This window comes from Alligator mississippiensis, chromosome 16 (assembly GCF_030867095.1).
Source record: "Alligator mississippiensis isolate rAllMis1 chromosome 16, rAllMis1, whole genome shotgun sequence".
In the NCBI taxonomy this organism is placed as follows: Eukaryota; Metazoa; Chordata; order Crocodylia; family Alligatoridae; genus Alligator; species Alligator mississippiensis.
The window spans coordinates 31,775,274-31,789,384 of NC_081839.1; the positions used below are offsets into that span (position 1 = coordinate 31,775,274).

General features: G+C 50.8%; 3 protein-coding genes across 5 annotated transcripts; 1 reads left to right on the top strand and 2 right to left on the bottom strand.

Annotated features, from left to right (window-relative positions):
* Positions 1-73: 73 nt before the first annotated feature.
* Positions 74-3,959, bottom strand: PIH1D2 (PIH1 domain containing 2). The gene is made up of 4 exons (XM_059719905.1): positions 3,637-3,959; positions 2,731-2,976; positions 2,124-2,395; positions 74-1,380 (listed from the first exon to the last, which is right to left on the bottom strand). The coding sequence occupies exons 1-4, from the start codon at positions 3,938-3,940 to the stop codon at positions 1,234-1,236; spliced, it is 969 nt and encodes a 322-aa protein (XP_059575888.1). The 5' UTR covers positions 3,941-3,959; the 3' UTR covers positions 74-1,233.
* Positions 3,960-4,007: 48 nt separating this feature from the next.
* NKAPD1 (NKAP domain containing 1) lies at positions 4,008-12,497 on the top strand. 3 transcript variants are annotated; one of them, XM_059719902.1, is made up of 7 exons: positions 4,008-4,111; positions 4,308-4,377; positions 5,638-5,738; positions 6,907-7,071; positions 7,944-7,997; positions 8,930-10,018; positions 10,852-12,497. In XM_059719902.1, exons 2-6 carry the CDS (start codon positions 4,309-4,311, stop codon positions 9,447-9,449), a joined length of 909 nt encoding a protein of 302 aa, XP_059575885.1. In that variant the 5' UTR covers positions 4,008-4,111; position 4,308; the 3' UTR covers positions 9,450-10,018; positions 10,852-12,497. The 3 variants fall into 3 exon arrangements, with proteins under 3 accessions (XP_059575885.1, XP_059575886.1, XP_059575887.1); XM_059719903.1 differs by having other exon boundaries at positions 6,907-7,065; XM_059719904.1 differs by lacking the exons at positions 4,008-4,111; positions 4,308-4,377 and adding an exon at positions 4,386-4,840.
* Positions 12,498-13,371: 874 nt separating this feature from the next.
* On the bottom strand, positions 13,372-14,059 carry TIMM8B (translocase of inner mitochondrial membrane 8 homolog B). Its single transcript, XM_006274669.4, has 2 exons — positions 13,936-14,059; positions 13,372-13,743 (listed from the first exon to the last, which is right to left on the bottom strand). Exons 1-2 carry the CDS (start codon positions 14,023-14,025, stop codon positions 13,576-13,578), a joined length of 258 nt encoding a protein of 85 aa, XP_006274731.1. The 5' UTR covers positions 14,026-14,059; the 3' UTR covers positions 13,372-13,575.
* Between the last annotated feature and the right edge of the window lie 52 nt (positions 14,060-14,111).

Here is a 14,111-nt window from a genome sequence, read left to right on the forward strand (position 1 = left end):
ACATTATTCCTGTGCTGTACTGTTCTGCTGCAGTTCGCAAAAGGAATGTGGTATAAAGTTGCCAAACAAACAGTCAAGAAATGGATGTTTTATTTCCTCATTTAGAGAAACTGGAAAATGACCCTGTAGTACATCAGGAGGTCATTTATCTTCAGAAGAAAACTGATTTTTTTATTTCCCTTTCTCAGCCACCACAGAACCGATCTTCATCACTCGCATTGAGTTGGTTTATGTTCTTTCTGAATGCTAGCTAGTATCTTAGACCCCTTTCCTAGATGCTGGGCTGCTTTAATAGTGACATCTTCACTCACAGGTATTTCTGAGTTCTGTTATTCATGGGCAGCCTGTGTGTGCGTGTGTGGCAGACCAGCAAGGGGACAGGCAGCGCAGTGACAGATAGGAGAGGGAGAAATTAAAGCAGCAGTTCAGGCTGGGACCATGGGGCAGAGTAGCTGATCAGGCAGGGGAAGGGAATCAGAGTGGCACTCAAGATACAGGGCTAATCTGTGGCATACATGCCAAAAAGGCTGGCCCCTAGTGCTGTAAACAGTCCATCTCTGAACTGGCAAGATAGTTCTGGGGCACTGCTGTTCTGTTGTCTAGCTCTGAGATCACAACATGCTTGATCAGGAGTAGGTTAAGGCTCATCCTCTCAGCACAGCTCCCCATAGCCCTCAACCATTTAGGCAGCCAACAACTGAATAGGCTATTCTTTTTGAAGTAAACAAATATCCCCTGTGGAATGCCATGGAACAAAAGCAGGAAGCCTGTATTTTTGTCTCTCCTAGGCCTCTTCAGTCTATTAATTAAAAAGCTTTGGGTCCAGCATCTTTAACTGCATTAAATCTACTTTTTTAAGAGGAAAAAATGCTGGTGGGAGCAGCTAGGGGAATGCATAGAACATTTCTTCAAAGATAAGTCTCTCTTCTTATGAGGAAACCAAATTATACAGCAAGGTTTGTATGTAGATGATTTTAATTAGTATTACATGTATTAAAATAAATGTTGTGAATAACCCTTCAATGCTTACAACTTTTAGGAAGAATTAAAAAAAACAACAAATTTTAACACTGAAATCTCTTTAGACTAAGGCTACCTGTTCTGTTTGTACCCTACATTCTATTACTCTTTAACATTTAAATAGGAACAGATTCCTAGAAGAGTGATAGCAATTTGTATCCAGTGGTAAGAGATTTGCCATCCACCTTCCCATCCTTAAAAAACCTGCTGCCCCTAATATTCTGTCTGGGAAACTGGCATTGTGATCAGCAACACACGCTTCCCTTTGTCGAATGTGGCTGTAGCTGCTTCTTCATTGATTAACTCTGGCAGATCCAGCTGTAATCTGTATTTCTCAGGGACCTCGATGACTAGATCATCCTAAAAGAGGCAAATAAAAATACTCAGTAATGCAGGCACTTAATAGTCTCAATTAGAAGTGAAGGGGGATCCTGTAGATGTGCAGCAAGGCTGCTTTGATATCCTGTAAATCCACTTCATCGGAGCAAATTCGATTAATCGAGTCTGCTGGAGCACGGAAATTAACGTGATGCAGCAGCCTCCAGCATCATGCGCATCAGCGTCCCTGCAATGAAAAATGGCAACGGGGGCGCTTTGAACTAAAGCTGGTGGTTTGATGAGCTTTAGTTCAAACCGCCCTGCTGCATTTTTCAGTGCAGGGATGCTGATACACGTGACAGTTGGGCATTTTTAATTATTGCGGCTCGCTAATTAAAGCACCCCCTCCACCCCCTTCCCGAAGCACATCTGTAATGCCCAAAGGTTTTCTGGGAACGTTTAGAATCAACTGAGAGAAGACACGAGGTTATCATCATCCCCAAGGGATGACAAGGTCAAACAGTCACGAACTTCTCCAAGACCATTTCAGGCTGGACATAAGGAAGAACTTCTTTACAGTCCGAGCCCCCAAGGCCTGGAACAGGCTGCCGCCAGAGGTGGTGCAAGCACCTACTCGGGACTCCTTTAAGAGTCAATTGGATGTCTATCTTGCTGGGATCCTTTGACCCCAGCTGACTTCCTGCCCTGGGGCAGGGAGCTGGACTCTGATCTTCTGAGGTCCCTTGCAGCCCTGATGTCTGTGAAGTCATTTCTGTTCCACTTGCCTTTGACATGCTCAGGTCACATTCTGAAACAGAGCTAACTTTCGGCAGTTCAACCTTCAGTTCAATCTTTATGGGTTTCTTGTCAGCATCTGGCACGACGGTCAATTCATAGACTGGTGCACTGAGTTCTTCCGGCACCTCTGTACTGGCAATCTCCTCTATCAGAGGCACTTGAGACGGCGTGACTTCCTCCTCCAGCAGGAGCATAGCATCCTGGCTCTCCTCCGCTTTTGCCCTATGTATCAGCTGGTCAAGCGTCAGCCCTTTCCCATCTGAAAAATGTTTTACTGAAGTTATTCTTTCATTTCTAAGAGGCTCGTGTAGGCAGTAACTAATCTAACCCCAAGCGACAGAACTGTGCCATTGCTAAATGTAAGTTTTGCAGTCAGGAACTCAGCAGCTTGGGCTGGTAACCTAACTACTTGTATGTAAGTGGTTTGGCATTTAAAGCTTCCACCAGGATCGAGCTCGAAGCTCAGCCAAGACTGGCTTCAACCACCTGTTGATTTCTGAGAGTGGGAACTGGCTTTTATAAACTGATCTGGCAGGGGCTGCACTGAAGGGGGGAGCTGAGCCTCTCTCCCATCTCGTGCCACCACCTACTCACCGCTCCTCGCCTGCTCCTGGGGACACGGTCCTGGCGTCTGCCCTCTTCTCAGACTCTCCCTCATCCTTTGCAGGCTCCCTTTCAGTTTGAACGGTGCAATGTGGTAGGCGTAGGACAGAGTCAGGCTGTAACGCTCCTCGATGAATTTAAGCGTCAGCCGGATCAGCTGGTCCAGTTCTGCTCCGTTCTCTTCTCCCCTCTGAAGAACGGCGGGGTTGTACGCGACATCCACCACGCTGTAACGCTCTAGGAAACAGCGAGTGACACCAGCATTGAGCAGTTTCTCAGCAGGAGCTCGTTTCATTGACCCTCGCATCACCCCGTCCTGTTTTTTCCCCAAGCTGTGCCATCCCCTCCCCCCCCAAATTAAAATAATTAGTTGTATCTTTCACTCTTCGGTCCCACACGGTGGGTGCTATTCGTTAACTGCGTGGGCCTTTACACCCATGTCCCCCAGAGCAGATACAGACAGACAGGAGCGTGTTTCAGAAAGCCGACTTGTAGAAAATACCGACGCAGCCAAGCGTTTGTCACTCGGGGATTAAAGAAGGTCATTAACGCGGGATGGGGGGAGGTTTCAGCCGGGGGTACGCGTGCCCCTGGGAGCCGCCGATCGCAGCAGGGACCCCCTGGCCGCCCGCCGGGGGCACGCGGCTCCAAGAAGGCTGAGCGCCCCCAACCTGCCGCGCGCGGGAGCTGCAACGTGCGCGCAAGCAGACGGTCCCCAAAGGGCCGCTACGATGCGGTGACAGGAGCGGTGCCGTGCCACGGTGTCCCCGGACACGTCCCGCAGCCGCTTGCGCCCGGGGTCTCGAGGCGCCGCGCCGGGTCCTTGGGGCTGCGTCTGGTGCCGCTGCCAGGAGAGGCGAGGCGAGGAGATCCCGACGGGCCGCGCCCGGCACCCACCTGCCTCCCCCGACGCCTCCTGCAGGCGGCCGGCGCAGACGGGCACGGGGTGCCCGGGCGAGCGGGGGGCGGGCACTCGCTTCCACCCGCACACGTTCACGAATAACGGCTTCTCGCTCGAGCCCTGCGAGGAGGCGTCGGGGCCCGGCGGGTGCAGCCCCCGGCGGCGGGTGCGCAGGCAGAGGCGCGGCTCCGGGGCGCTGTCCCGCGGGCCCCGCACGAGGCGGCGGTAGCGCTCGGGGCTTCGCTCCGCCAGCTCGTCCAGCGCCGCCCACAGCTCCGCCACCAGGCCCTGCGCCGCCATGGCGGCCCCGCGTGCCCATGGCAACCGCCGCCGGAAGCGGAAGGGGCCGGCCCGCTTCCGGTGCCACCCGGATTCCGGGTTCGCCCGCCAGGCCGCCACTTCCGGGGGAGGTGTTTCGCGGGGGCGCACTTCCGGGCGGGGCAGCGCGCGGGGCCTCGCCGCCCCCGCAGGGTGAGGAGTGTGGGGGAGGGGGACACGGGGGTGTGGGGGGTGAAGGGGGAGGGGTGAAGTGGGGGGCAGGGGGTGAAGGGGAGGGGTGAAGTGGGGGTCAGGGGTTGACTGGGGGAGGGGCGAAGGGGAGAAGGGTGGGCAGGGCGAAGGGGCACGGGGCCGAGGCGCTGAGCAGAGCCGTGTCCGTGCCCCGCAGGATGTCCCGGGTGCCGCTGGGCAAGGTGCTGCTGAGGAACGTGATCCGCCACACGGACGCGCACAACAAGGTACAGCCGAGCGCCCACCCGGGAGCTGCCCCCAGCTGCCGCCGCGGCGTTGGTGGCCTTCCCCCCAGGCCCAAACGTCTCCCCTGCTGGTCCCGAAGCCCCGTCTTGGTGCCGGGGTCTTTCCGGGCCGCGACGCCGTTGGCACGTGGCTGCCGCCGAGCCGTGTCGAAGCGGGTTGTCTGCGCTGGGGTCTTTGGGGCCTGCGGCAGAGCGTAGTTTGGATGTCAGCTCAACCGCCGCAGCGCTCTTGTCGCCTCCGCTCGTTCCTGCTGCTTCGCCGCGCGTCCCCGTGCATCGCTGTAGCTGCCATGTCTGCGTTGGACCCCAGACGGCTTCTAGCGCGGGGGCTCACGCGGGCTGTTGTTGAGGGCAGGGGGTGACTTTCACCTCGTGTGTCCCATGTGAGAGGGAAGCTTCCCCGCGGCAGCTCTGCTCTTTGGCTCGCAAGTTTCCTTTAGCTCAGGTACAAGACACGTTTGTATTCGGTTTTGCTTTCAGATTGGTAAGTCCCTGCTACACGTTGCACATATTGTGCTATATGCACGTTGCATATATTGTGCTATTCATTGGTTAACCACGATAGACTTAGACCAGCAAAGTAATTCCCACCTGATAACAATGACTCTTCAGCTATGAAAAGAGCCAAGCAGCTATAAAGTTAGTGCTTGAAAATGTGTAACAACTCGAGAGCTGGTTTCTGTCCAGCTTTCATTTGAATGTGGGGCAGGGCCCTTCGTACTCCTTTATTTGAGCTTTAAGCCAGGCAAAGAATGCTTGTCCGTTCATTTGTCTTTTTATGTTCGTGAGGTGATGCAACATGAACCAAAGTTATGTCAAAGCTTTAGGCAGCTGGACGCTGAATTTCCAGGCTTATCGCAGCTGCTGTCTTTGGATCCAGCAACATGATGCTTGAGAGAAGTTGTGTGCCTCAGTGTGTTGTATTGAACATGGCGAGAGCCGATGTACGTAGGGAACCTGCAGAAATCGAAATGCAGAGCGAGGCCTGTATGTGAACAGTGCGGCGCGACTGTACAAAACAACTAGTTTTCTGTGCAGTTCACCGTGGTTGTAATGTTGCACCTTTTAGTTAATACAGTATGACTAAAAAGCCTTATTTGCATCAGTGTAGCAGGGTGGTTCTGCTTGAAATTCATCCAACTTTGGAATTGCCTCTTTGAAGAGGTGATACTTTGTGCTTTGTATTTTCAATGTCACATGTATGAGGTACTTCTATTTGTCTCCTTTTTCTTTTTTTTCCAGATCCAGGAAGAATCAGAAATGTGGAAAATTAGAGAGTGGGAGAAACAGACTCAGGAGACTTACGAGAGGAAGCAAAGGAGAATCTTGTCTGACACATCCAGGTAGGCGGATAAAATTACTCACTTTGTAACCAGACCACAGCAGCCTCTGTAGTGCAGTAGTGATGAATATTTACAAAACACTTAAGTGACCTGTATGTAAATGCAACAGATGTATCTTCTGACCACTTCTGTGGGCCCTACAGGGTACAGACACACGCTGAAAGACACCAAATTCCCGTTGAAGTTTCAGATTGCGTGTGTGTGATGATCCAGGCATGCAGCTCTACAGCTGTGTAACTTTAAATTGGCTGGGGCCCCTGAAATAACAAGATTATAATATGGCTTGGAAGTAGTTAGAAAGTTGATGGAATAATTGAAGGAAAAATTGTGCTGTCCTAAGCTGATTGACCTCCTTGGTGCTTGTGCACTGCTATTGCAGTGTGTGCTACAGTGGTTCAGACCCAAGATCTTGCCCAGTGTAAATCTGCCATAGTTCTTGACCACTCTTAATTTTGGGTTTTAAAATAGCAGCAAACTGTGGAGAGTCAGTGCAACAGATTCATTGTGAGCCATCATGGGCATGCCTGAAAGTCTCATAAGCTAAAGTAAGATCAGCCTCATGTGATTGATCTGTAGAGACCTCCAAGGAGTTTGCAAAGCTGCAGGTAGTGGTTTTCTGACTCAGTTCTGCTTTTCTTTTTCAGTCTGGCCTGATCCCCATGCCGGCTTGGCACTTGGCAGGCTCCCTGAGATCATTAGAAGCCTTGGCACCATTGTTTCTTAGATTCAAGCTAACCAACTTCCAACTCCAATAGTTACTTTCTGCCTCCTGACCTCTCCTGATTTCTGCCGGATGCCCTATTCATCACACCCATTGTCCTGCATGCTGTTAAGCAGCTGTAGGAATCTGTTCCAGAGGTGGTTGCGCATGAGCTGTGAATGAAGTAATCCTATCCCGTTTCTTCAGATTGTTTGGAAGTGCATTGAGAAATTATGGTGGAAGGCGGCTTTGATAGCGCAGGTGGTTAGTTAATCACTGGGCTGGTCCGTGGAACCCGTCTATGTCTATTCTTGGGAGATGTAACTTATACTTTGCATGGGTTGATAGTCAGAGACATTTAGATCTGTGCTTCTTCCTCTGTGCCCTTTGCGTCCTGAATTGATCCACTGCACAGAAAGTCTCTTCCTCAGAATTGCCTGCTGAAGACTACTTGTTTTCTTTCGGCAGCAGTCGGATGCGCAGTGATGGGTTCGATGAAGAAAGCCAAAGAGCTGACTGGAAGACAAAGAACTTTGAACACATTCCTGATGTGATCGAAGAGGATTTCCTTAGGGCCCGATCTTGGAATAAGAAGCTCTACGAATGTGAAGCCAACATGCCGGACAGGTTTGGGTGAAGTACTATTCTGGGTTGGTTCCTGTGTCTAACTGACCTGGCACTTTGTTGCTCTCCTGTCTCTCAAGTTAGTAAAGGTACCCATACCATTTCCTTGCAAAGTAGTATCATCCCTATTACAAATGTCAGTGAGGGGCAAAATGACTTGCCCCGTGTCACAAAGTATCTGGAACTGAGCCCAGATATTACATTCCAGACTAGTGCCAAGACCTGCTTTTCTGTCTAGCAATAAACATCTGTAACCCAAGAGGTTGTTTAGCAGTGTCCCCAGACATGAGATCTGCTCCTGATATCATGGTGAGGAGTATTTTTGAGTTAAGGGAAATGCTGATTAGTACTCTAGGGCTATTTATGAGAAACATAAGCATCCCTGAGCCTCTTTAGCTGGACTCCTCCTTTCCAGTCACTGGAGCCAGTTTCTTCATTCCTCCATGTATCTTTCATTAATGCACAAACCCAATCTGTCTTGGCATACTGGCTACCATAAAGTTCTCCGCGTAGGCATAATTGTGTCCTTGAATAGGCCTTGGATGTTAAATTCAGTGGTGTACAGACTTTACCACTGTGATGGAGAACCACATAATTTTGTTTTTCTTTTTTACAAAAGGAATTTTGTGATGATGCTGTTGTGTATATAATTCACTATGGTGCAGAAGTACTGGGGAGACAAAGGAAATTATGTGCCATGGGGATGTCAGTGGGGTTGAGATTTCAGGTTATTGTCTCAAACAGGGAAAACACAAGGTGATCTCCCGTCCTCCCTGTGGATTCTTGACTTGTGTTCTTTCTGAGGCTCCTGCTCTCCAGCACCCTTATTTTCTGAGTATCCAGTCTGTTTCTAATGGAGGTTTCCTGCTGTTTTCTTGCAGATGGGGTCATAGCGGCTATAAAGAGTTGTATCCAGAGGAATTTGACACCGACAGGTAAAGCCATTAAATGCCCAGTGTATTACTATAGTAAAGCTACACAGAGAAATTTGTATGTCATATTTCCAACATTGATTGTAAATTGACATTTTGAGACAAAGGAGAATTATTAATTTAGCAAGCCAGTGGCCTGGATAATGCTGATCCGTTACTGTGGGGTTTTTTATTCAAAAGAGCAATCACAATATTTTGAAGGGGAGATGGGGTTTTGTTTCTTAAGGCAGAAAAAAACAAACCTTAAGGCTTAAAGTCTTCCCTTGACTCCTGCCTTGTGCTGTACCATTTCTTCAGAGAGAGGATCCGTCCCTCTTATGAGCCCTGAGCAGTCACAGTAGTAGCCATACAGTTTAAGCCCTGAATTAACAGGAACTGAAATGTTTCACAGATGGGTGTTTTCCTCATTGGGCAGTTTCCCGTGTTCCCTAATTTTGGTTGTCTGCCATACCTCTGCTCCTAGAAATACACAGGGAGCATAATACATTCCCATGGGACAGAAGGAGAGCTCCAGCAGCACTGAAATGATTTGGACAAAAATGAAAAGAAGACAAAATAAAAAGGATGGGGAGGAAGCAGGGATTTTTAATTTTTTTTTTTAAATCTGCATGGTGGAATTATCAAGTCTAATGCTCACGGACTCGCAAATAATAGGTTTTACAGTATCAGGTTACTTCAGAATATTTGATTTCCATGCTTGATTGAAGTGTCTCTTTGAAGTGGCATCTCCCACCTCCCACGTCATTTGGAGACAAGCTATTGGTGAGCTGTGAAGTTAAAAATGCAGCCAGCACATCAGACAGTGGAGCCACCTATCTGTATCAAAAGCAGTTTGGGGAGGATGGGACTGATCAGAGCTCAGAAAAGGAAAGTGCCAGTACATGACACTCCCGGGACTCCATTTTTCTTATTTCAGTCTTTGTTCCTGTTCACAGTGACCAGCAGGAGGACGAACACGGCGCTGTCAATGGAAAGAAGAAACTGTCCTTAGGAAAACAATCTGCACATAAGTCCCGCAAGAGGAAGAAAGAGAAGAAATCACACAAGAAGAAGCAGAAAAAAAGGTCACACAAAAAACAGAAGAAAAAGAAAAGGGAGCAAGCCCAGGCCTCGTCTGATTCCTCCCTAGAGAGCGAGTGCTCCCAGGAGGGGGCCTCGGGCACCAAGAAAGGGAAGCGCAAACACAAGAAGAAGTCCAAGAAAGTGCCTGCAAGGAACCCTGCCTCTTCTTCTGGGCAGGAAAGTGACTCTTCTCACCCGAGCAGCTCAGCTACCAGCAGCTCCGAGGAGAGTGAATGTGAGGAGAAAAGGGAAAAGCGGCCTAAGAAGAGGAGGAAGAAGCAACACACATCCCCGTCCGAGAAGCGCAGTGAGATCCAGGAAAAGCGGAACAAGAGGAAGAACTGGAAAGTGGCAGCTGATGAGAAGTCAGAGGAGAGCTCGGATGAGGACTAGTGAGAGGGGGTGACTCTTGGGCTGTGGCTGAACATTGCAGGTTGGAGAACATGGGCCGCCGTTCTGGTCCCAGCATTGCTCCATGGAACGAACATGGGCTGGGGAGACAGTTGTGACCTTCCTGTCCGCCTGCAGATCACTTCCCATGGGGTTTCTCTGCTTTGAAATCGGGAGAGCTGAAAGCTCTGGGGAGAAGGTGTCTGTCCCTTGGGTGAGGTCTCCAGCTCACCCACTCAATTCCTGATGGACTGTTTTTTTTTTTATTCCATTGTGACTGTTGAATTTTGATTCATAGTTGCCAGAATCTGCAAAAGGGAAATGGGTGCTCTGGCAATGTTCAGCTCTAGGGGTTTTTAAACTAGGATTTCACAGAGGAGTTTGTTCCTCTTTTCATTATTAACCATGTAATGACCAATACAGAGTTGCAACAGAGTGGAGGCCACAGACTGAAAGCCTGCCCCCAAAGCCAGTAACAAAAGAGGTGCCACTGGATGGAACCACAGAGATGTCTCGTGTCAGCATTTTCCCCACAGTGAAATAACAAACATGGCCCCACCTGGGGAGCTGAGGTAAGGAGGCGGCCCCTGGCTGGAGTGTGTGGGAATATGGCTGGACTTGGCTGCAGGTGGGGTGACCCTTATGCAGCACAGAGACCAACGCAGGAGCTCATTCCAGACTCCTCTCCATTTCCCTGACACCTGCCTTTTCTGTGGGACTTACTTGCCACCCTTCCCATTGGTGGCGTGTTCCTCCGGGTCTGTCTGCTGATGGGACAGGCCTCTGGTGGGCCTGATGGATTTGACTAGAGGATCAGGGTGTTGAGGGGGCTTTCTTTGCCTTTACCATCATTCTGGCCAAGGCCTGGGAACAGAGCAATCTCTGTGTCCTGGAGGTCCTCCTCAGGTTTGATTTTGCTTGAATGTGTAAGGACCTGTCTGCACAATGCCCTCAGTGCTGCTGCCAGGTGTTCCTGCTCTCATGCTAAACTTGGCCTTGCCATGGTGAAGCCACCTCAGGGGAACCCTGTTGGCTGTTCCTGAGCACTCAATTGCCACTGTGCTGGAGTGGCTCCCACAGTGGCTTTGCTGTTTTTCCCCAAGTTTGAGGCACACAAGCAGAGGTGGGCAGGGTGTGCCCCAGGCACCTCCACTAGGACACACCAGGGACAGGGTGTAGGCATTCCCTGAGAGTGAGATGCTGCCACTCTCCTCCCCTGCTCTGAGCAGTCCAGCAGGGTGCTCCAAGGGACTGAGGGTGGGACGGGCTCTTCTATTAAAAGCTCTGCTCATTCTCGGTCTGGGAGTCCACAGACTAATATCGCCCCTTGGGCCTCTGGTGTCTTGGAAACAAGCTCTACCTGTGGGTGATAGGCAGGGCATTCACAGGCTTCTCCCTTTTTCAGACAGGGCCCCTGGGGCACTTCCAGCTACCTACCTCTTCAGTCTTGGGAAGCTTAATTAGAAGAGCCTTTTGCAGATGAGCACTGTGTAAATGCGAAGTATTGTGCAGCTCTAGGTTGGCCTGTCTGAGATCCTGATGGTCACGAGTTTTACACCATTGGCTTCAGTGACATCGCTCCTGCTTTACCCAGCTGAGGGAGTTGAATTGGGCCCTGAGACTACTCGGTGAGCCATCTGCTGCCTACAAGGACCTCATCGGGGCTGTGGGAGAAGACGGTGCAGTATCCCATTGGAGCTGAGACGAGAAATGCTCACTGACGGGGAGCAGACTGCACGTCCGATGGCCCAGAGATTTCCCAGCCCTGCCTTCTGCACACTGCTCGGAGGACTGGTACTGCCAAAGCAAATAAAGAAAGCCTGTGTTGGCCCAGATCCAACATCTTATTTAATTGCCTCCCTGTCTCTGCCTCCAGTGGACAAAGATGTTTTGGCCTTCCCTGCATGTTGGCTAAGGGAGAGAGGGGGAAGTCAGTGGTGTAGCATCTCTAGTTTTTCCTGTGCTCTGACCATGCTCCCTCTGATCTGCTCTCTTCCAGAAGGGTGGCATTTATGGCTTCCTTTCCAGGGATTCAGAGGGAGTGTACAAGCAGCCCTCTCACTTGGGCAGGTCTTGTCTCTTGCTGCCTGGATTCCCAAGCAAGGTTAGCAAGTCTTTTCTGATCCAGGCAGCTCGCTCCTCTGTTGCAGCCTGCAGTCATGTTTATGCAATAACAATGCAGCAGCTTTTCATACATCGCCAGAGAAATGTTCAAGAGTTTTATTTTTTATAACTCCTCTGTACAGAAATTTTTAATGAGGAAATGTTCAACTGCAGAAGATACTAGTTTCCCACACTGAACTGGACCCATTGTGGACCTTGTTCTAGGTAGATTTTAGGGGAGGGACAGAGTGTTGGGTCTGCAGCATTGATCCCACTATGCTGCCCCTAACAACCACTGATGAGAGCACCTAGTATGTCAGGACTTCTGCTTTGATGAGCTAGTCTCTGGGCATTGAACACGATTTGCTTCATCCTGCTTCATCCTAAGAACACATCCCAAGGGGGTTCCTGCCAGCTCAAGGCGTCTACTCAGGATAACAGGCTGGCCAGAGTGGGATTCAGGACCTTTTACCCATTCTTGGCCACCTCTTCTTTACCCAGGACAATCCCAATTTTGCCTTCCTTTCTACTCCAAGCAGCAGTATGTGCTGTTGAAACCTCTGCCTGAGCCTGCTGGAACTTTGCTGTGACTGAGTCATGAAAGGATGAGAGTAGTTCATTGGTGAACATGCCTTTTACTTTCTATCCCTTCTCTCCGCTTGTGAGCTGGAGTGTCTGATTCTGGCAACTTCCCATGTATTTGGCTGGTCTCCTGCCTCTGACCCCCAGGTTTCCTGCTCTGTATTGTGTTGCACTATCGGCATTGAACATATTTTTAACTGAATTCTAAAATGGTGCCAGTGTGGGAAGGTGCGTCTCTTTCTGTGAGACTTGAGTACAGAATTTTTAATTTTTGTGTGCGCCTGTGAGACGGTGGGTGTTCACATTATCAGATAATGTAACAGGTACCAATAGTCTCCACGGGAATAAACTGGGCTCTTCAAATGACTGCTCTTTGGTTTTGTTTTTTTACAGACATGTAAAATAGGAACATTTAGTGTGTTAAATAAAACTATACCTGCCTTTGGACCTTAATGGCCAAGTTTAGGAGCGTCTGTTTTACTCTGACAGCAGAGACAGCTCTGCCTTGTTCTGTAACATCCTCTAACAATAACAGTACCAAGCCTCCTGTCCCTTGCAAAAAGATTTAGCCAAACTGATTATAATGAGGATTAATCCAGGGACACTAATGAGGGTTTGCATTTGTTTATGTAGTTGCAGTACAAGTTTCCTACCCCAAAGCTCCAGGCAGACCTAACTGCATTGATTTCACAGCTGGGTTTGTATTTCCAGGGCCTCCCTTGTAGCCCTGCCAGGTACAATGGCAGTGGTGGAGGAAATACTGCAGCGAGCTTTACCAAACTGTAAAATGAACTGGGGCAATTAATTTTTGATGAGATTCGCTTGTTGGCACTCATACCCTAGCCCAGCGGGTTAGGGTACCACCACACGTACCACCAGCGGTAGGCAGACAACCTGTCGGGTACACATTCACAGATTTATCATAACTTTATAGGACAAAAGTTTGCTGGTGGTACTTAAGGTCGTATCATTTTAAATCGGTGACGTGCAATCTGTCAGAGCTCGGGAACCGCTGGCCTATCCCAACGCGGCCAGGCCAGGGGTTGTACTGCAAGCAGAAAACATTTTCATTGCTTTACTAGTTGTGTTGAGGCTATTTCCATCGTGGTTGTTCATTGATCTTTAACGAACGCAGTTTGGTGCTAGGGCTGTTACTTGACCGGCCCCTGCACCCCATGCCCCGCCCTACAGATGACGCGACTCTTCGTCTCGCTAAGATGAAAGAAAGGGGAGAGGAGACTTTCGTGCCATCCACCTTGCAAGGAGGTTTCCTGATGGTTTATTAAGCCGCACCTCGCACGCCCACCACGCCGTTACACAAACCCGGGAGAGCCCCGGATGCGCCCATGGGGCACAGCCTCTCCGTGCCGCGCAGGCAACGCTGGGGACGGGCTCCGGGGTGGCTGACGAGAGTCCACTGGGCTGGCGGGAGGAGGCCTCTCGCTCAGTGCCCCGCTTTCTGCAGGAGCTGGGAGAAGCGCTGGGTGATGGACAGGGTGGTGTCGATGAACCGGTCCACGCAGCTGGCCAGGCAGCTCTCTGTGCGATGGTCCAGTTTCGAGCCGGGCTTGTCCACGCACTTGTCCCAGCACACCTCCATGAAGTCGTGCACCTGCGGGCGGGACGGTTGCTCACAGCCCGCTCAGCACCCCCCTCCCCCCCGGCGGCGGCGTGCCCAGGGCTCCCCTGGCTCCGGGGCCTCCCATCTCCATCCCGGCGCCCTTCTTTACATACGGTCAATACTCCGGGCTGGGGGTGGGAGCCCAAAACTGCCCGAACGGGGGGGAGGGAGAGAGGGGTTCACCTGAGCCGTGAACTGCGCGCGCTTCTGCTCGGCCGCCACCAGCTCCCGCAGCTCCGACACGGCACGCTCCCCGCTGTCCGGCTCCGCCATGGCCGCGCCGCCGGAACCGGAAGTGCTGCTCGGCGCGCCGGAAGTGCGACACCGAGACGCGCTTCAGCTTCCGGGTGCTGTCGTGT